Source organism: Aulonocara stuartgranti (genome assembly GCF_965226115.1).
Source record: "Aulonocara stuartgranti genome assembly, chromosome: 3".
NCBI classification, from domain to species: domain Eukaryota; kingdom Metazoa; phylum Chordata; class Actinopteri; order Cichliformes; family Cichlidae; genus Aulonocara; species Aulonocara stuartgranti.
Genome location: NC_138941.1, coordinates 31,408,344 through 31,431,166, shown reverse-complemented (window position 1 = coordinate 31,431,166; position 22,823 = coordinate 31,408,344). Strand labels below are relative to the sequence as shown.

At 41.5% G+C, this 22,823-nt stretch overlaps 1 protein-coding gene across 7 annotated transcripts in view; it reads right to left on the bottom strand.

Moving 5' to 3' along the window:
• pcxb (pyruvate carboxylase b) overlaps positions 1 to 22,823 on the bottom strand; it is a 323,320-nt gene that overhangs the window by 160,999 nt on the left and 139,498 nt on the right. For all 7 annotated transcript variants that reach the window (XM_082527995.1, XM_082527999.1, XM_082527997.1 and 4 more), the window contains one exon: positions 7,077 to 7,259. In XM_082527995.1, coding sequence (XP_082384121.1) covers positions 7,077 to 7,259 — 183 coding nt within the window. The remainder of the gene's footprint in view (positions 1 to 7,076; positions 7,260 to 22,823) is intronic.

Here is a 22,823-nt window from a genome sequence, read left to right as displayed (position 1 = left end):
ATTAAAAATACATTTCATCTGTTTCACCGCGGTTTAATAAAAACGTGTGAGGCGCACATGCAAACACACAGCGCTATAAGAGCCCGTATAGCGCTTTACTAGTCCCTAAGGACCCCAAAGCGCTTTACACATCCTGTCATCCACACACACACACACACACACACACGTGATGGCAAGCTACATTGTAGCCACAGCCACCCTGGGGCGCACTGACAGAGACGAGGCTGCCGGAGACTGGCGCCACCGGGCCCTCTGGCCATCACCAGTAGGCAACAGGTGAAGTGTCTTGCCCAAGGACACAACGACCGAGACCGTCCAAGCCGGGGCTCGAACCAGCAACCTTCTGTTACGAACTTGTATGTCCATGTGTTTGTTTGTGCAGGTGCTGTGTTTTTGTCTATGTTAATTTAGCTGTGCCAGGGCCCTGTTCCGATTGGTGCGTGGATATACTGCCCCGGCGTGATTGGATCCAGCTGGAGGACCCGCCCAATAAAAGGCGGCTGGAGTGCTACAGCGGGAGAGGTCCTCGCATTTCTCCTCATCACCCAGCAGTAGTCCTGTGGTAGCCGCTGGCTGCAGTATACGTGCGAAAATTGTGGAAGTGGAGTGGGTAGGGGTGAGCTGCCGTTTATTTTGATCACCCGTTTTCTCCTGTTTTTGAGTTGGTTAAGGAGGTCAGACTCTGTCTTTATTTTGACTTTATTTTGGTGAGGTCAGGGGTGCGGGATTTGTGTAGGTTTGTTTTGTTTATTGTTTTGGCCTTGGCTCACCCTGAAGTGTTGACACTCCCGTTTTGGTTCTCTTTATTCACCTTGTAAATAAATCACTTCACATCTAACGGATTTGTTGCGTGTGACTGCTTGGGTCTTGGGGAGGGAAGCGAGTGCCTCGCTCATGTTATGGCCTGGCCCTAGACGGGTCGTAACATGAATTGGGGGCTCGTCCTCTGCCTTTTTCTGTGGGTTTTTGCGTGTGTTTGGTCTGTTGGCGGTTTTCTTGGGTGTGGGGGTGGTAGGTGTGTGGAATTATGGAGTTTTCTTTGGATGATTTTGTTACTTCGCCTTCGTGGGATAGAATTGTGAAGTGCAGGAAAGCGGATTTGCTTATCATTGCTAGTTGTTATGATATTCAAGTGTCCTATGGTGCCCGCAAAGCGGAGGTTAGGGACGCTTTGTGTGCAGAGCTGGTGGAGCGAGGCATCCTTCCTGCCCCGAAGGCAGCTGTAGAGCAGCCTGATGGCGGGGGTGTGAAGGTGGCTCCGGAGGCTGAGCCGGGGTCGGATGCCAAAGGGCCTGTTAACGTGCTACCAGCCGAGGCGGACTCTGATGCGGCTGAGGCGGGCTCTGACACAGCCGAGGCGGACTCTGATGCAGCCGAGGCGGACTCTGATGCTGCTGGGGCGAAGCCTGAAGCAGCTGAGTCTGGTACGGCCGGGGAACCCCTGGCGGGGCGGTCTACGGAAGATCTCCGTTTGACCCTCCGTATTAGGGAGGTGGAAGCCCGTGCTAAAGAGCTTGAGGTACAAGCAATGCACCTCCGTGTCAGAGCTTTGGAGCTGGAGCGAAAGCCCTCCACATCTGCCTCTAGTCATCCTAGTACGTCCACCGCGGTCCCGACAGGTTTTGACATCACCAAACACGTTAAACTGGTTCCCCCGTTTCGTGAGGCCGAAGTGGATTCCTATTTTAACGCTTTTGAGCGTATAGCGGCCGCGTTAAGTTGGCCGAAGGAATTTTGGCCGCTGCTGTTACAATGCAAATTGGTTGGCAAAGCCCAGGAGGTGTGTACCAGTTTATCGATTGAAGATAGCCTGGATTATGACGTCATGAAGAAGACTGTGTTGCAGGCATATGAGCTCGTCCCAGAAGCCTACCGTCAAAAATTTAGGAAGTGTGAAAAAACCGCCAATCAGACATTTGTGGAGTTTGCCCGTGAAAAAAGTCGCCTGTTTGAACGATGGTTGCAGGCCAGTAAAGCACAGGATTTCGAGGGGCTGAAAGAGCTTCTTTTGTTAGAGGAATTCAAAAAATGTTTGCCGGACCAAGTAGTTATTTATCTGAATGAGCAAAAGGTGCCCTCATTTGCTAAAGCGGCAGTGATGGCTGATGAGTTTACTCTCACCCACAAAACTATATTTTCAGCCGCTGTCTCACAGAATATTAGGGTGGGACAGGAAAGGAAGATAAAGTCACCACAGATAGGACTGAAAGATAGACAGGAGGATGGTGTTAATCGCGACTGTTTTTATTGTCGCGAACCCGGACATCTGATCGCTGTCTGTCCTGCGCTCCGGAGGAAAGAGCAGCGCAAAGGCTCTAGAAATCCAGCGGGCGTAGGTCTCATCAAAGTTGTCCCTTTGCCTAAATCGCATTCCACTCTCACCCGTGATTTGCACCATGTGGATGCAGAAATAGAGCCACGTTTTAAACCGTTCATCACGAAAGGCTTTGTTTCTGTGACGGGAGAAGAGGGGGACAAAGTGCCTGTTACTATTCTTCGGGACACAGGTGCGCATCAGTCGTTTATGTTGGATAGTGTACTACCATTGTCAGATAAAACTGCTTGTGATTCAGATGTGTTGGTTTGGGGAATTAAGATGAGCGTTCTTCGGGCGCCGTTACACAAAGTCAATTTACATTCGCCCGTGATAACGGGGCATGTCAAAGTTGCGGTGAGTTCCCAGTTGCCGATTAAAGGGGTTTCGTTTATTTTAGGAAATGACTTGGCTGGTGGGACAGTTTTCCCACCGCCTGAAGTGGTGGAAACGCCTATTTCTTCTGTCACTGAGGTTGCCGCCCCTTTGTTAAATGTGTTTCCTGTTTGTGCAATCACTCGTGCGCAGTCACGCAAATTTGATGATGTTGTGGATGTTGCTGACACGTTTATGGCGACGCTAGACGAAAGTAAATCTCCCAGCCGTGAGAGTGGCAGAATAGCAAGCGGAAATGATGTGACAAAACTGATGCCAGAGCTGGATGAGAAATTGAATAGGGATGCATTGATAACCGCTCAGCAGAATGACTCATCACTGGCTCCCTGTTTTCTATCTGCAGCTAAGAGTGCAGGAAGTGAATCACCCACTTCTTATTTTTTGCGAGATGGAGTTCTTATGAGGAGGTGGTCCTCTGACCGGTGTGGTTTGCCTGGTGCTACGCAGGTGGTGGTGCCGAAGCCACATCGAGGGCAGGTGCTTAGCTTAGCGCATGATGCCAGCATGGCTGGACATCTTGGGGTGAACAAAACTTATCATCGGGTGTTGCGCAACTTCTTTTGGCCAGGGTTGAAAGCTGATGTGGTGGCATATTGCCGTACCTGTACCACATGTCAGATGGTGGGGAAACCTAACAGACCTATTCCACCTGCTCCGTTACATCCTATTCCAGTAATAGGTGAGCCGTTTGAAAAAGTAATATTGGATTGTGTGGGTCCCCTGCCAAAAACCAAATCCGGACACCAATACATACTTACAATAATGTGTTCAGCAACAAGGTACCCAGAGGCAATTCCACTACGCACGCTGAAAGCAAAACCGGTGATAAAGGCACTACTTAAGTTTTTCTCTACTTTCGGGCTTCCGAAGGTTATTCAAACAGACCAAGGAACGAATTTTACTTCAAAAGTGTTTGCACAGGTTGTGGAGGAGTTGCACATAAAACATGTAAAATCCAGTCCATACCACCCAGAAAGTCAAGGTGCTCTGGAAAGATTCCATCAAACCCTCAAAGCTATGCTGCGCAAGTTCTGCGCAGAGTCGGATAGAGAATGGGATGAGGGTCTGCCGTTATTGTTGTTTGCAGTCAGAGAAGTCACTCAGGAATCCTTGGGATTCAGTCCGATGGATCTGGTGTTTGGACACGTGGTCCGCGGTCCCCTCCGCCTTCTGAAGGAGAAGTGGTTGTCAGAAACTTCTGAAACTCAGCATAATGTTCTGGATTATGTTAGCGGACTTCGGGAAAAGCTTCACCTTGCATGTCAGTTAGCTCGAGAGAATCTGTCACATACGCAAGCTAAAATGAAAACTCGCTATGATAAAAAAGCTGTTTGCAGAAGTTTTCAGCCGGGAGAGAAAGTGTTGGTGTTGTTGCCTGTGGTAGGGTCCAGCTTATCAGCTCAGTTCGCTGGCCCATATGTGGTGGAACAAAAACTCAGTGACAACAACTATGTGATCCAGACCCCAGACCGCCGGAGAAAGTCTAGGGTTTGTCATATTAATCTGTTAAAATCGTTTCACTCGAGGAGTCCTTCGGGTGCGCCGTCTCCAGTGTGCGCCGCTAGTACTGTTTCTCCCTATGAACCCTCTGATGACGGGCTACTCCAGAAAAGTGAAGCGCTGGGTAGCGGCCGGTTGAAAAATTCGGAGATCTTAAATGATTTAGACACATATTTAGTCCACCTGTCTGAACCCGCTCGAGCTGACATCACTGATCTGATAGAAAAGAACTTATCACTTTTTTCTGATCACCCTCGTCAAACTGCGGTCCTGTGCCACGATATTGATGTGGAAGGACATAAACCGATTAAGCAACATGCTTACCGAGTGAACCCAGTGAAAAGGGCGATAATGCAGAAGGAAGTTGACTATCTCTTAGAACATGGTTTAGCCTTTCCGAGCGCCAGCGCATGGAGTTCGCCGTGTGTGCTAGTACCAAAATCCGACAACACTCCTCGGTTTTGTAATGATTACAGGAAGGTTAACGCTGTTACCAAACCTGATTCATTTCCTCTTCCTAGAATGGAGGATTGTATTGATAGAGTGGGATCGGCATCGTTTGTAACCAAACTTGATTTGTTAAAAGGTTACTGGCAAGTACCTTTAACTCCCCGAGCCTCTGAAATATCTGCTTTTGTTACACCGGACCATTTTCTCCAGTACACGGTTATGCCGTTTGGGTTGCGTAATGCACCCGCTACTTTCCAGCGCCTTATGGCCAAAGTACTGGCGGGCGTGAATAACTGCGATGCCTACTTGGATGATGTCGTCATTTACTCATCCACCTGGTCTGACCACTTACAAACACTCTCCCTCGTTTTCAGCCGTTTTCAGGAGGCCTCGCTTACGTTGAACCTAGCCAAATGTGAATTTGGCAGAGCCACCATCACATATCTGGGAAAACAGGTGGGTCAGGGACAGATACTACCGGTGACCGCGAAAATACAGGCGATCGTTGAGTTTCCAGTCCCACAAACGAGAAGGGCGCTGCGCCGATTTCTAGGAATGTGTGGTTATTATAGAGGGTTTTGTAAGAACTTTGCCACTGTCGTCGTTCCTCTCACCGATTTGATCAGTCCGATGAAGCCTTTTGTGTGGACGCCTGTTTGTCAGACTGCTTTCGAGTCTGCGAAAGCATTACTGTGCAGTTCCCCTGTTCTTACGGCACCAGATTTCATGTCCCCTTTCAAGCTCGAGGTTGACGCTAGTGCGGTTGGTGCAGGAGCTGTCCTCATGCAGGAAGACCATTGCGGCGTGGATCGCCCAATTTGTTACTTTTCAAAAAAATTCAACAAACATCAGATGAACTACAGTACCATTGAAAAGGAAGCCCTTGCCTTGTTGTTAGCCCTACAGCATTTCGAGGTGTATATCGGATCCAGCTCTATCCCTGTTCAAGTGTTCACTGACCATAACCCATTGGTTTTTCTCTCCCAGATGCAGAACTCAAATCAGAGACTTATGCGTTGGTCCCTTCTTTTGCAAGACTTCAACCTGCAGATCAAGCATAAGAAAGGGACGGAAAATGTCATCGCGGACGCCCTGTCAAGAGCAATTTTGTAGTTTAGGAATTAAACAATAGGAGGATTGTTTAAATCTTATGGAAGGGGGTGTTACGAACTTGTATGTCCATGTGTTTGTTTGTGCAGGTGCTGTGTTTTTGTCTATGTTAATTTAGCTGTGCCAGGGCCCTGTTCCGATTGGTGCGTGGATATACTGCCCCGGCGTGATTGGATCCAGCTGGAGGACCCGCCCAATAAAAGGCGGCTGGAGTGCTACAGCGGGAGAGGTCCTCGCATTTCTCCTCATCACCCAGCAGTAGTCCTGTGGTAGCCGCTGGCTGCAGTATACGTGCGAAAATTGTGGAAGTGGAGTGGGTAGGGGTGAGCTGCCGTTTATTTTGATCACCCGTTTTCTCCTGTTTTTGAGTTGGTTAAGGAGGTCAGACTCTGTCTTTATTTTGACTTTATTTTGGTGAGGTCAGGGGTGCGGGATTTGTGTAGGTTTGTTTTGTTTATTGTTTTGGCCTTGGCTCACCCTGAAGTGTTGACACTCCCGTTTTGGTTCTCTTTATTCACCTTGTAAATAAATCACTTCACATCTAACGGATTTGTTGCGTGTGACTGCTTGGGTCTTGGGGAGGGAAGCGAGTGCCTCGCTCATGTTATGGCCTGGCCCTAGACGGGTCGTAACACTTCCGATTACGAGACAAACTGCCAACTTTTGAGCCACGATCGCCCCACATCGTTTACATCTTTCTCTTTGTTCTGCAAGTGGGAAATAAACTCCCAGGCTTGTGTTTCTCCCTCACCAGCAGCAGTAATGCACTTGTGTTTCTGTGTATGGGCTGCAGTGTTATGAAAGGTGGATAGCACTACCTTAACAAGTGCAAGTTGTTGTGACAAAACTGCTATAAGCCAACAACAACTGGCACCTTCTGACACAGGCAGAGTGTGTTTTCAGTCGGAAAGCCAAGAAATAAAGAGCAACATAAACCATGTAATCAGCCAGAAAGGTCACACAGGCTAAGTGTCCAAGACTAAGCGCACCACTTCTTAGCTGTGGCACTCTGCAGCAACTGAGTACACACTCGCTCTCTTTCAGCTTTAAATGCATCACACCATTAATCTAAACTACCCTGAGTAGTTTTAGACGGGCTCTTACCATGCCAGCCACCAATACACAGAGTAGAATTCAATTTATATCCGAGCTGTGAAAGAATCAATCCCCATGCCAAAATGTTCATTAGTTCCCGAGTTTCCTCATCAGCTCAACTAGCCAAACAACAGCTAGAAAAGCAAATTAAACCAGGAAAAACATGCACAAAGTTGGAACCCTTTGGAGCGCACTTGGCCGAATGTCCTACCTTAACCCCTCTCACTCTGAACTCAGCCAGAGCTCGGCTCATCTTGGAAGCTGCTGTGTTCAGGTCCTTTCCGCTGGCGATGACTTTCACTAGTAATGAGTCATAGTGTGGAGAAATGACGGCACCCTGGAAGGCTGAGGCGCTGTCCAGACGGATGCCCATGCCCTCGCCGCTTCGGAAGACCTGGCAGGAAGAACACGGCACAGGTTAATATTTTTGAAGGAAAATGTCTGTCATTGCACAAGAGAGACATTTAATATAGAAAAAAGGTCATTATTGATAGTCTGTTATCAATATATAATACATTTTCTGTACACTCAGGACAAATTCTCAATTTCTGCAATTTCTGATTTGTTCATTAACAATAAACAAATGTGCAAAACAATATATGCACAGTATTTTTGTGGATTTCATTACATTGGATTTTTCTGCAGTTGGCAAGATAATACACCTGGATAATTTGCCAATACAAGATTTAGTGTTCTCATTAGGGATATTATTGTTTTACCCTGCAAGGTCTAGTAATGCTACTGAATGCATTTCCCCCCCCAGCTATTCCTCTTCGATATATTTTACAGGAAGCACTAACATTTGTGTTATTTCTGCTATTGAAACTGCTATTAACTGGTTGTATTTTCACTACTTTGGAAACAGACAATACTGGTATATGTCCCTGCAATCACTGTTTGAGCTGGGATCAATGACCAGTGCAGGCACATCTATTCAGACCCTGAAAAAAAGCATATTAAGGAGCCAGGCAGAAAAAGTATCCTGGTGTCTCAGTGCACTGAAATGTAACAGTGTGTTAGATTCAAATGAAGCCTTTCAAGCTTAGTCACATGTCTCTCATCACTCCCTCATTTAAAATATAAAAGTTAACTTTAAAAGACCAAAAGCTAAAACATTCTGCTCCTTCTGACAGGGCTGTCATTTAAACAGACATTGAAGCGTCACATCTACCAGGTGCCTAAAACCTCAGCATAACGTAACATACACTGAAAATAATGGAGGCCAGATATACAAGAAGAGGAAAATAACGAGATGAGAGTGAAGAAAACGAGCATGAGATGAGTGAGAAAGGCTGAACTGTTCCAAACCACTTGGCAAGAGAGCAGAGAGGAAGGCGAAGTGAAGAGGAGAATGAGGAGTGTCCAACACTACAGCATATGGAGCCCCTCGAGGGCTGGAGGAGAAAGAGGAGTCGAAATTATAATTATAACAATGTTTTGCCACACTGGTGATCTGCTGCTAATATTAACAGATGAAGTGCAGAGCTGTCAACATTCATAATAACATTTTTTCATTAATCATTTGCACCACAACTCGACATTTCATCTAGTATGACCCCTCTCCTGTGAAACAACTCGCTGCCACATTAAAAAAAAAACTAAATAAAAAATTTGTGATAGTAATGTTTTTTAAAAAAAAAAAAATTTAAAAAAAAGTCAAGCCAAGCCTCATCTCTGTTTTTCATGGGAAGTGGAAAATCAGAGCAGCAATTTAATGTGCAAACACATAAATACAGAACATAATGAAAAGCTTGAAAGTCAGTATTTAGTATGACCATCTTTATTCAACATGGCCTGAGCTCTTAGGCAGCTTTTAGTCAAAGTTCTCCAGGCTTCTTAAAGGACATTCAGAACTCTTCGTAGGCTGTGGCTCCCTTTTCTTCTGTTCTCTGTCCAGAGACTAATGTTGAGGTCCGGGCGCTGCGGTGGTCGACCCATGACTGATGGCATTTAAATAATAATGTAATATGTATACTTTATTGATCCCTGTGGGGAAAATCCTCTCTGCATTTAACCTTTCTAGACTATATTGCATGGTGGAACATCTGACCCCCACTATGTCTTAAAGATGGCTGTAGACCCTCACTGATGTGCCTCCCTCCTGACCTACTCCATACATGCCGATGATGATTTCAACCAAATCTTTCAAATTTGGATTCCTCGCTCCATAAGACCTGTTGCCACTAATTTTTAGTCTTCTCCACAGCCACACTTCCACCGAGACAATTTCTGAGGCTTCACTGAACAGCAGAAGGATAAACTAACGGGCCTGATGCAGCTCTCAGATCCTGTGTCAGGTCTGTGGCGTGTCCATTTCTCAAGGATGTGACTTTTAGATACTCTTCATCTGCTGTAGATAGTTTGTTTTAGGCCTGGCACGTCTTACTTTGTCTTCTATTTGTCTGGTTTGTCTGTTCAAATGTGCCATTTTTTAGGCAAATGGTTCTTTGGGAATCACCCTGTTGGTGCAAAAATACTATTTTATGCATTAAAAAACTATTGGCTATAGCAATTTTTACAGATTTGACTAAAGAAATGGGAACAAATCATGTGTATCCAAGGACCGAATTTCACATTGGCTCTTTATTAAATTGTAGTATGCATAAACACAAGACCTGTTCATCCCATGAACAAGGTTCCAGTGTTACGTGGATAAACAGAAAACTAAAAATTCAAAGAAAAACTTTGAAAGGCCTTCGGAAAATTTGAGCACTGTTCACTTAAATAAAAAAATAAAAAAATCTAACACTTCTTGGAAGCAAAATATAAAGTAACGAGGGGTGTCTCAACACATCTGTACGCCATTTCTTTACCAGTGACTTGTGGTAGAACAAAGTTAACCATTTAATCGCTGCAGAATTTGCTAAGAGGAGTGCTAACAAAGCGTTATGAGAGTTGGCACAAGAGGTGATGCAGCTAGAATAATTAGGACTGCACATTTTGGTGCAAGTATTTTTGCACTTGATGGATTTAACAGTTTAAAAAAAAAGAAAAGACAAAAAAAGGACAAGTTGGCGATGATGGAAATTGTGGTTGTAGGCAGGTTCACTATAAACTGGACGGCGTCTTAGAAAGACAGACAAGAACCCACAGTATCTGTGTCAAAACTGGAAAAAAGCCAAATCAGCCCAAATGAGCACATGTAGAAGCAACATTTAAGCCAAGTTAAGTGCTGCAGCAGGGAAGTAAAAGATGTGAAACTGCAATTTAGACATCAATACATCTGATCATCAAGCTGAATACTAAATAAATACCATGAGTATTGATGCATTTTTCAATTTGAATTTAATATTTCAAAGAATGACTTATTCATTGGATGTCCTCCACCAAGGAGGAGTTTTGATTTGTTTCAACTCAACTGGAGACCAAGTGGAGAACGACTGCCTGCAGAGAGCAATATCCTATTTCAAGGATCTCCCCTTTGATATGGGGCTGGTCATCAGCACTTCAAGTGTTGCTCAAGTAGATCTCAAATGTTTAGACTTTTATTTTACAATTTACAAGCTACTCTGCACATATTAGACCAAGTTTCAACCATGCTTGTGTAAAAAGTTGATCAAATCTTCTCAATAGTGCCTGATAAATTAAGACGTGGAATATCTACTTGAAATTGTCCAATCTCTACAGTGTTGTTTGCATTGTTTACACCCCCCCCCCCCCCCCCCCAAATAAAAAATAAAAAAAGTGAGTGGTAAATGAAATATTTTACTGAAGCACAAAAAGCAGGAACAGTGATGTTTTCTGCTAATTGAAATGACAAAGAAAGTCAGAAATAAAGCGAACCCAAATATATCTTAGGTTTCTTTTTCTGCTGCTCACAAAGAGAAAAAAGAAAACCATCCCACAGTTCTGTTGATGGGCTGTACTCTGCCAACTGTGGCTTATCGGTATTGCCAATGGGGCTCTAGGGCAGTTTGTTTCCACAGTCATCTTGAGGCCGTTGCCAGCTCTCATCTGTGCAAATACCCCTGGGAAAATCTACAATCTGTTTACTTTTCCACTACTCATTAAATCTTTCCTTATTGTGGACTGGCTATATTTTAAAATTGTTCTGTCATCCTATAAAGCTGCAGGCCAAGCATACACACACACACACACACAAGACAAATGCAGTTGTTTGCACTGAGTGCTATGTTCAAGTGACTGGCTGTCTGATAACTGTCCAGGTTTTTCTTGCACGCTGTTATTTAATATCAAAAAGCTAGATCTCCCAGAGGCAAGTAAAGCGCTTAGCATTGCTTATGCTCAAACTGATGCTGCTTTTTGATTTATTCAGGCTATAGTCTTCACAGAGGTTCACTGGGCATCTGGGCCTGTTTCAGCAACACCCCACTGCATAATGAGAACGGTACTTGGCAAACTCTTTTATACAGAGGTTGAAAAGATGAAAAGGAGGGAGACGGATCAGTAATTAGCTCGAAGCCAATTCTGTTCCTGACATCCTGGCTTTGTTGTTGGCATGCACCTCAAAGTTTCTGAAACTATTAGGGCCACCGAACAGCGATACAGTCTCACATTTGGATCAACATGTGCTGATGAACCTGATCTCAGGATGACCACGGACATCTCCAAGGAGGAGGCACAGGAGGGCACCACCACTGAAATCACACTGGATTAAATCTAAAAGCAGGATCTGATGATTTGACAGCTATATGTAGGAGCAGCCCGTAACAGTGCCTGGTGCACTGTGCAAGATACGGAGCACGTGGAGTTTTCTTCAAGGACAATGTTGCTTATTCAGCAAGACAATCCCAAAACACATTCAACACATATTACAATACCATGGCTGCAATGCAAGAGTGCTGCAGACTGCTCACCCACATAAACATTTTGATGAATTAAGGACCAAAACCACTGAACTGTTAAGTAGCCGAAATCTTGTGCACATGGAATAAAAAAAAATTAAAAAAAAATGTATTTTCAAACTACAGCTATGACTCAAACACAGAGGTGATGCAGCTCTGATAACTAGGACTGCAAATACTCCATATGCATGTTACAATGTTTTTGCTGCTACAGTATATCAATATGATCAAGAGTAGAAGGAGTAATTTTCTGCAAAGTGAGACTCATGACATGTAGTGACAATACAAGTGATTCATAAGAAATCTGGCACAAGAAAAGATTTATCTGTAGCTACCGAGTACCAACAAAGAGCACCAGTCCAAACAGAAGTTAAAACCCATTTTTAAACATTCCTGGAATAGAAAAAGGGAAGACATGAGTCTAAGAAGACTTCAAAAAAACTTTAAAATTAACACACACACTGAAATAGGTTATGTCATAATATGGCTCAGTAGTATGTATGCACTCAACGTCTGAGCACACTCCTGGTGAGAGTGTGTCCTGGGATCTCTCCTCCCAGACCTGGATCAGAGCATCAGAGAGCTCTAACAGTCTGCAGTGATTTTTAATATCAGGTCCACTGATACAATACGTTGTATAGGCTAATTCTTGGGTTCCCCTTAGAGGTACATGAGAGCCAGTCAGTGACATCAATGTAATCATCCAGGAGCTGCCTATACACGCTGACCATATTTCTGCGCACCACAAGCCAAAGCCTTTGAACCGGCATAAGCTCCAATTTCATCCTGGTACCTAACAGCACTCAGGCTACCGTCCTTGATCCTCCAAGTATATGCTTCCCCAGGCTCTCTCTAACCCTCTGTCAAAACCAGTCATGCTGGATGATAACACGACTTTAGCCACACTCTGCTTCTTCAGACTCCTTCACATCTATCATACATGCTCAGTGTGAATCTGCTCTGATCTCCGAAGAGAACGAGGCACCTGTAGTGAGCCTGCCAGTTTTGGCGTTTTCTGGCAAATTCAGAACTAAGATCCCACAACAGGATGCCGGGCCCTCACGCCACCTCATGGAGTCCAGTTCTCATAGTGTGGTCAGAAACATGCTGGGACCCTCTGTTCCTCCTCACAAAGAGGAGCAGATACTGGCCATCCTGCTGAGTCGTCTCGCTCTCTCTCATAATGTAAGAGCCCATCTCACAGCATCTCTTCCACACTCTTGAGACACATCAAAACTCCTTGCAACACCACATACGGATGTGCCATCCTGGACGAAACGCCACCAGGAGGGAAAAGGAGGGCAACGGTCTGGTCAGCACCTGCAACAAAATTCCCTTTTCGGATACTGTCAATTTAATTTGTACCAAAGTAGGTCAAATCCCCAACAGATTGTCATCAAATCCAGATTGGATATCAAAGTGGAAGTTAGATTAAAAACAGTTTTGCCTCACATGCAAACCTACACACTTTGCCTGTGTTCATTTTCTCCAGTTCAGACACGTAACCTCACAGCATTATACCACATATTTGTCATAACAATCTTGCCATACAGCTGCAGCCTCCTGCAACACTGAAGACTGCCTGCACAGTCTCACTTAACTGGACCCACACAAAGAAACACTGATGTATTTAATAAAAGATTTATGTTTGAATACATAAATCTTTGCTACAGGCTTTAATATATGCTGGACAGCAATAAGAAATGTGGCTATAAAAACACACATTCATGCAGAGAAATCTGATACCAATATTGTTTTGAAATAGATTTTTTTTTAACTGTAAACAACTCTACGCTGCCTGTGTCAGGAGACTAATCAAATGGGCAGGAAGACAGATGCTTACCGTTACACTTTACTGAACAAATATATATACATGGGATATGTAGTTGGACTGGAAGCCAAACGACTCAGTGGATATTGGAACCAGTCAGACAAGTAGTTTAAATGGGAAAATACAAATGGGAGAGGAGGGGGGGGGGGAGGAAATATAAATTCCAGGACACTATCAGAAACAAAACATTTCCACTCTGCGCCCCCCCACCCCCTTCCCAAATTAAACCAGTGTAGTGGCATTTCTATATTTACTTTTGTCTGCTATCTGTTAACGAGGGCTTGTGAACTCTCGCGCTGTGCCTTTGTCAATATATGAAGACGCAGTATGTGATCACTGCATTGACGGTGGCTTCAAGCATTTAAATATCAGCAGAATTTTGCCAAAGCAAAATGCCACAGAGACCATCCACTCGCTCAGCATGGGCTCGAACAAAAACAGCATCTCTAAAGATTTTGCAGCCAGAAAAAGAAAAAGTATGAGAGACTATACAGGCAGATTTGAATGGAAGGCCAAGTACCACATAAATAACTAGAAAAAATGTGCATTTCCTGCGAAAATGCAGTGTGGATGCCTTAACGCTGCAGATGTCTGCTGAAAAAAGCTGAAAAAGTTGAAAAAAAAAAAAAAAAAAAAGCTGCCCTGAGCAGGATTTGAACCTGGACCTCCTGGTCAAAGGGCAGCTATTTAGCTCACTGAGCCAAACACTTTCTCACAAAGAAGAGGTGGAGAGATTGACAATTGTGCTGAAATGAGCAGAAGCTGCTGAGAATTGTGCTGATAAGAGGTGGAAAGGCTGAAAATTTATCAGAAGAGGTGAATAAGCAGAATTTGGGTAAAAAAAGAGGTGAAAATTCTGCTGAAAAGAGGTTTTTGCTGAAAAAGAGCTGAAAAGGTTTGGATTTGTGCTGAAAAGGGGTTAAAAAAACTGAAAATTTTGCTGAAAAGGGGTGAAAAAGATGAAATTTGTGTTGAAAAGAGTTAAAAAATAGTTTAACTGTTAAGTGAAAGAAATGTTGCCATAAGCTGGATTTGAACCCAGGCCTCCCAGTCTGAGAACGGATGCTTATTTCACTGAGCTAAAACACAGCTCAGCCCATCATGCAAAATCAGTGACCACATTGATAATGTGTTCCATTCATTTCAATGGTCAAAAGTCATAACACACATCATCAGAAATAGCAGAATTTTTTAAAGTTTAAACATAGTATTTCTGCTAAAACTTAGTATTTATACTAAATAATATTTTTTTCCTGCCAAATCATAGCATTTGTGCTGGAACACAGAAAGTTCTGCCAAATCATACAATTTGTACTAAAACCTTATTTATGATTTAGCAGAAACACTGGGACTTGGTAGAAATACTATGATTTACATGAAATACTTTGACTTAGCAGAAGTACTACAATCTAGGAAAAAAGTACTACAGCATAGCAGAAATTCTATCATTGAGCAGAATTACTAGGATTTAGAAGAAATACTAAGATTTGGCACAAACACTGATGTGGCTCAAGAACCTTTATTGTGCATTTATACTATGATTTGGAAGAAATACTATACTTTGGCACAAATACTATGATTTGGAAGAAATACTATGTTTTAGCACAAATACTATGATTTGGCTCAAATACTATAACTATCCTCGGTCAGAAGGAGAGGCTGACATCCAGGGATTAGATTACCACAGGTGGAGTTTATTGCAGTCAGATGGATGGTACAGGGAGGTATGGCATACAGTAGGAGGATGTGGAGAGGTGATATGGTGTGGTTTCTATGATTAAGAACAGGGTATGCATTACAACATGCATACAGATTAAAGATTAAGAAAACTGGCAACAAATTCCTCCACTACAAATCAGTCTGATGCCACTTTTTACAGGGTTCCCGTTTACTAAGGCGCTACCCAAAAGGCGCCACAAGAGGGCACTCCAACACAAGAGATGACCTATTTACACTGATGCACTTAGTAAACAGCCCCTACTTAGCCACTACATAATACAGTGATAATACAGTATACAAATTCACACAAATACTATGATTTGGCAGAAATACTATGACTGAGTAGTAATACTATAACATAACAGATTTCCTAAAAAAAACTATGAAATTGCAGTAATTCTATGACTTGGCAGAGATACTACGTTTTAGCACAAATACTATAACAACGCAGAAATACTATGACTTAGTAGTAATACTATAACATAACAGTTCAATGTTCTTGCACAAATACCACAATATGGCAGAAATACTATGTTTTAGCACAGATACTGTGATTTGGTATAAATACTATGATTTGGCACACATACTATATTCCGCAGATACACAATAACATAACAGATATTCTACGACTTAGTAGTAATACTATAACATAACAGAATTATTAATTGGGCACAAATACCACGATTTGGCAAAAATACCATGATTCGGCACAAATACGATGACATGGCAAAAATACTATGATTGGGTACAAATACTATGATTTGGCAATAATACTGCATTTTAACACAACTACTGAGATTTGATTGAAATACTATGATTTGGAAGAAATACTATGATTTGGCAGAAATACTCTGATTTGGCAGAAATACTCTGATTTGGCAGAAATACTCTGATTTGGCAGAAATACTCTGAATTAGCAGAAGTACTATCTTTTGGTAGAAATTCCTGCTAAAAGGTAGTATTTCTGCGTTTTAGCAGAAATACTGTAATTTGGCACAAATACTATGATTTGGCAGAAATACTATGACTTAGTAGTAATACTATAACATAACAGATTTCCTAAAAAAAACTATGAAATTGCATTAATTCTATGACTTGGCAGAGATACTACGTTTTAGCACAAATACTATAACAACGCAGAAATACTATGACTTAGTAGTAATACTATAACATAACAGTTCAATGTTCTCCCACAAATACCACAATATGGCAGAAATACTATGTTTTAGCACAGATACTGTGATTTGGTATAAATACTATGATTTGGCACACATACTATATTTCGCAGATACACTATAACATAACAGATATTCTACGACTTAGTAGTAATACTATAACATAACAGAATTATTAATTGGGCACAAATACCACGATTTGGCAAAAATACTATGATTGGGTACAAATACTATGATTTGGCAATAATACTGCATTTTAACACAACTACTGAGATTTGATTGAAATACTATGATTTAGAAGAAATACTATTACTCCATACAAATACGATGCTTTGAGACAAATACTATGTTTTGGTTCCAATACTATGATGTGCAACAAATACTATGATTTGGCACAAGTACTATGCCTTAGTAGTAATACTATAACATAAGAGATATACTATGGTTTTTCAGACATACTATGTTTTTGCACAAATATCATGATTTGGCACAAATGCTATGATTTAGCAGAAATACTATGATTGGGTTCAAATACTATGATTTGGCAATAATACTTCGTTTTAACAACAACTACTGAGATTTGATTGAAATACTATGATTTAGAAGAAATACTATGACTCCATACAAATACAATGCTTTGGAACAAATACTATGATTTGGCACAAGTACTATCATTCAGTACAAATACTATGATTGGGCAGAAGTACTATGTTTCAGTACAAATACTATGATTTAGCAGAAATACTATGTTTTAACATAAATACTATCTTTTGGCAGAAATTCCTGCTAAAAAGGACTATTTCTGCTTTTTAGCAGAAATACTGTAATTTGGCATAAATACTATAATTTGGGATAAATACTATGATTTGGCACATATAATATATTCAGCACATATATTATAAAATAACAGAAATATTATGATTTGGCCTCAAAACCATGATTTTGCACAAATACCATGATTTTGCAAAAATACTATGATTTAGCAAAAATACTATGATTTAGCAGAAGTACTAAGATGTAGCAGAAGTACTTTGTTTTAGCAGAAATACTATGATTGAGGAGTAATACTTAAACATAGGAGAAATACTGATACACAGACACACATACACAGACAGTAAAGGGAACAGGAGCTGTGGAGAGTCTGGGCTTGGTATATGTAGGTCAGTTAAATTAGCTGCACCTGCTGTAGTCAGCCCTTACACACACAGACACAGAGAGAGGTGTGAGTTTTCTTCAGTGTATTTCTGACATTCAGGATTCCACTCGAACAAATGGCCATAATTTCCTAACCGTAGAGGCTAGAACGGTCATTCAGGCATCGTTTTATTCAGAAGAGATGGGGGAATCTTCAGGTCTTCATAATTCAGAGATAAAACATAAATTATTAAAGATATATGACTTGTAATACACTGTAACTGAGTAGAGGCGAAGCAAAAACTGCCTTGACTTGTGCTCAAACAACCTTTGGTAACTCTAAATCTATATGGAGCATCAAAATCATTCTTTCACCGTAAGAAACAGCAGGCTTTGGTGAACAGTCATGGAAATTTTCAGGGCTCTGTGGAAATCCATCAAAAAGATATGACGAGAGAAAAAAGTGCCTCATTTCCAGAAATTGAAATCTGATGAAATCTGAGCGAGGGACAAATTTCCTACCCTCAAACAAGTCCAACTCATTTCAGAACGGTAATAGGTGAGAAAGAAATTCTTGAATTGTGAGCGTCAGGAGTGTCTGAACATATACGGGGACAAGCCTCATGTCTTAACTTTGCTTCGTTAAGGAGATATGACAATTTGAAAATGCCTCTCATTACAGAAATCCAGCGGTGATTTTGAACAAACTCTCCATTGAGTTTATATGGAGAGTTTTCTGACTTTGTGTTACTCTGAGGAGATTTGCAAAATATCTATGAGTCCCACAACAATGATAGGGATATTTTCTGAAAGCCAGCAAAAATACCTAAGTTTTGATGTATAATTTGTGGAAGTTGAGTGAAAATTGAGCAAGTAGCAAGAAGTTGTTCGGACATGAAGAGAAGACTGCAAAACCTTCAGTGGCACACTGGAAGCCAAGAGCATAGCAACCATAACAACGCATGTATTTTGTGAAAAATCACAATTTTGCAACTGAAAACTTTAAGAGGCATAAAAGTAAAACGGTAAAAGATTTGAAAAAGCTGATTTATACCTGAATAGCCCAATAATTTGAGAACATTTTAAAGTTTGAATGGTTGCTCTATGTGAAAATATGAGGAAGTAGTTAAGTTTCAAAAACAAGCAAATTTTAGCAGAATTGCAGAAGTTTCCCATTCATTTCAAATTAAAGGAAAAAAGCTTAATATTTTAAAAAGTATAATAGTGAAAAATACCAAAAGACATAGCCGTCATTAGCAGAAATAGCAGAATAGTTTAAAATTTGAACGGTGAAAATAGCACAAAAATTGTGGAAGTAGATCCACGGCGAAAAGTGTACGGAAACATCAAGAAGGAACTCAATAGTGTGGATGCTTAAAGCATCCACACAATAAAGAGAAACAGGAACTCAATAGTGTGGATGCCTATTAAGGCAGCCACACAATTAAACCGAAGGTGGCAGCTTCTTTCAGCTCAGGGCGCTGTACAACAGGAAAAATTCTCTCACTCTTTCACCACGTCATTTTATCTCCATCTTAACTCGTTTTCTTTCATGCACACAAGACATACAAATAATTTAAGTGCTTAAATGGTTTCACTCACACACACACACACACACACACACACACGGTTCTCTGTTGTCTTGTACACTTGTGTGGGCTGTCATCTTGTTCCTTATGCAATAATCCAGCTTTATCCTCCTGTTTTCCTTGGGATTCCTGTTAATCAGTAAATGCACATGTGCACACAAGCTAAAATGAAGGCTTTTTGCTTAATACTATCTTCCTTATAATATTTCCACAATCAAACAATGCCACTTTTCACCATCTTCCCTCCTTTTACCCTCACAATTTGTTCAGTCGTTACTGCAAACTCTGAAAGAAAGTATCCTTTAATGTGATCTCTACCTTCTTTTCCAAATGCTCAAAGTGCCTCTCTCAGATTATCCTCCACTCACTCTGAAGCATAGATCAATGGTATATTTCTCTTCAATTGCAACAATAGCTTATGTAAAGCTTGTAGAGAACTGAGTCATAAAACTACAGTGCGGTTGGCACAAACAAATGAGCTGAAAAGTTTCACTTGACCAAGTCGATATGCCACCTTAAAACAGTAATAAGTGAAGAGCACGAAAAAAATGAGTCCAGAGAGCCCATTTGAACATTGATTTAAGACGTCTACACATATAACAACACATCAGTGGTTTTACTGAAATGGTTTTATCCAACTGTTGGGAGATCACAGAGTTTCAGTGTGAGAGCTTTGCAATTTATCATGTGGACAAGCTTTACACCACTGAACTCAGAGACTGGAGAAATCCCTCTCAAGCAATAACAACAAAAAGACACTTTACTATACAAAAAGAGCAAATTCATCAAACATTTGTGTTGCACAGCTCTCTTTTTTTTCAGCAATAACAATTTTAATTATAAAAAGTGCCAAAGCAGAAACATGATTTAATGTGTTTTCACTTCTTTGGTAAAGGAAACAAAGTCACAGGTTTGATCAATCGTAGCTCCCAAGCTCACATTTGCCTCCGCAGCAGGAGTGCTATGGATGTGGCCACATATATAAACACAACTGGCCGAACCTCTGCCCCTGAAGTAAAGACGGTGGGGCAAATGGCGGCTTCAAAAAAAATCTGCGTTCGCACCTGTGCATTTTTAATTGCTTAATTTTGAGTTTATAACAATGCATCGATTGTTGGAAGACATACTTACACACTAATTAAAAGTGCAACTTCTAACTTTCAAGTAAAACTACAAAATCGGCCGACTGTTCCTTTAAAATTGAAAGTAATATAAACTAATATCGGTTGGTCAGCTTCCCGCTGTTGACAATACTGTGTTTTTAAAGACGTGGTACATTGCAGCAGGGGAGTGTAAAGTGCAGAAACAGACGTGAAATGACTTTGATTATGGGCCTTAGTTTCAAACAAACAACTGAACAAGATCCTTGATACCTTCAACTCATTTAGGGATTTTAACACAGAAATGGTTCAATTTCTCAGCCTCCGTAAGTGGACCCTATTCCAGATTTCACAGTTAGCTTGCTTTTGTGATAACAATGAAACCTCTTCAAAACACTCTCCAAACCATTTACCATTAAGTCCGTTTTCCCTTTTATCCACTCTACTCTCAATTCCCACTTTACAGACTCCTCAACCGAGGCTCACTCACAGCCCCTTCACCTCAAACCTTTCATCACCTTCGTCAAACTCAGTCCTGCTGCTACCTGGTTAAACTCTTTTGCATTTTGGCAGCCTAGGCTTACATATAGACTTATAAGTCAGCACGAACGCACCTGAATCTGATCTATGGAGAGGAAACATTGAGACAACACTGCCTGCCAGAAACAGACCAAAAGTGAAGGCAATATCTGAGCTCCAACTGATATCGTACCAATTAGAGTTGGAGAGGAGCAGATGGAGAGGCAGAAACACAGAGAGGTAAGGAGAGCAATGAAGGGAACGAGACAGAATAACACATGGAGTTGGGGAGAGATGAAAATGTATGTTCCATGTTAATGTTTGAAGTCAAGCTGCATGGATGAATGAAGACGGAAAGAAGTGAGACAGGGGGAAGTGAAGTAAAAACAAGGTCATTCGCCAACACCTATTTCAATACTTCAAAGAAACAAAACAAAAGACAAACATGTTTTAAGAATTGCATCGTGTGTCCAAGCATTACCAGATGAGGCCGGAGGGTCCTTCACGACCCCTAAAAAAGACCCTTTTTAATTAATTCTCTATACAAAGTTTGTGGGGAGGTCAGAAATGAACACCAACTTCAAAGGGGTGAAATAAATCCAGCTTTCAATCACTTGACACAGAAACAAACTTCACAACTTTGTCACCAGTTTTAAAGACTCGATGTCTCTAAAGCATCTTCCTACTTTTCTCTTCTTTTTGCTAAATGCGTAAGTGGGTTGACTCCCAAGGAATTTGGTGACAGTTTATGTGCAGCCCTGGAAAAATCTGGCCATCTCCTGAATTTAATTACTGATGTCCTTCATAACTGGGTGTCTCGCTGTCACAGCTTCTGCATCATGTAACTGCAACGTGCCAAATTAAAATGTGCACTTGGTATGCTGTCACAAGTCCCCCGAGCCAGTATGTTTACCACAGTTTTCAATTAAAATATTGACCTTTTATTTCACTTAAGCCTAAATTAAAGAAATTCCAAGGGAAATGTTAACTTTTGAAAGTGGGCAGATGCCATAAGCTCAGTCTCCACTGACACCATAATGACAGAAGAACCTTGAATCAAAGTGTGAAAAAAGGAAATCACACAGCATATATGCTGTTCCAGTTGAGCATAACAAGGTGACATCTTTGTATGTGGCACAGAAAGCAGATAAATCAGGGCCAGTCATGGAAATGAGTAATAGACTGTTGCCTCAGAAGGACGTCATCTCTCTCCTGCGCATTTCTTATGGTCACACATTCACTGAGAACATGCACAAGCTCTGAAAGCAATGCATTACTACCTCGATTATTTATGAACGTATGTGAAAAGAAAACCTTGGCGTTTGCCTTCAATACTGGAATACATCTAAGACGTGGAACACGTAAGGCAGCACACACAGCCAGATCCTTATTTGCTCTATCCAGACTTTTGTTCTCAAATAAATGAAAATACTAAAGCAACTATGCACCCAAGTGTAGTCTAAAAAATCCTGCCGTCTATATATTATTTACAAAGACTCAAAAAGATTCAGTCACCAATCACATACAATCAAGACATGTGATACATGTTGTTAAGACTTTGGCAGAATTTAAGCCCAACCACATGCAAAGTATGCTCACAGTCTCTTTCTGTTCCTCAGACTGTGTTGAATCATTGCCAGAAAAGTATTTTCTGCAGACCAAAACAGACTGTTCATGCTCAGGTCCAACTGAAATCAATGTATCACACACACACACACGCACACACAACCTACCTGACAAACTAATAACCCAAACATAATGCCATTATGTTAATGTTATCTCAGAGGTATCAGACGGGTAACAAATTTGGCAAAAAAATTGCTACAAATTAAATTGATGGTGTTCTATGTGTATGTAGTACATCCATGTGATGCTACTGGCCTTTAGCTACAGGTGCTTTACGCTGGTCTGCTTTAATACCGAACTCCACTGACTGGAGAACTTAAATGCCTATGTTGATAATAAGCGGGACCTCTCACACTTCACTATAACACAAAGGGACAAACACTAGAGGTTTATTTATTTTAAACAGAGACCTTTTCACAGAATTAATGGCTGCACTGGTTACATAAATCCGACTCGGCTG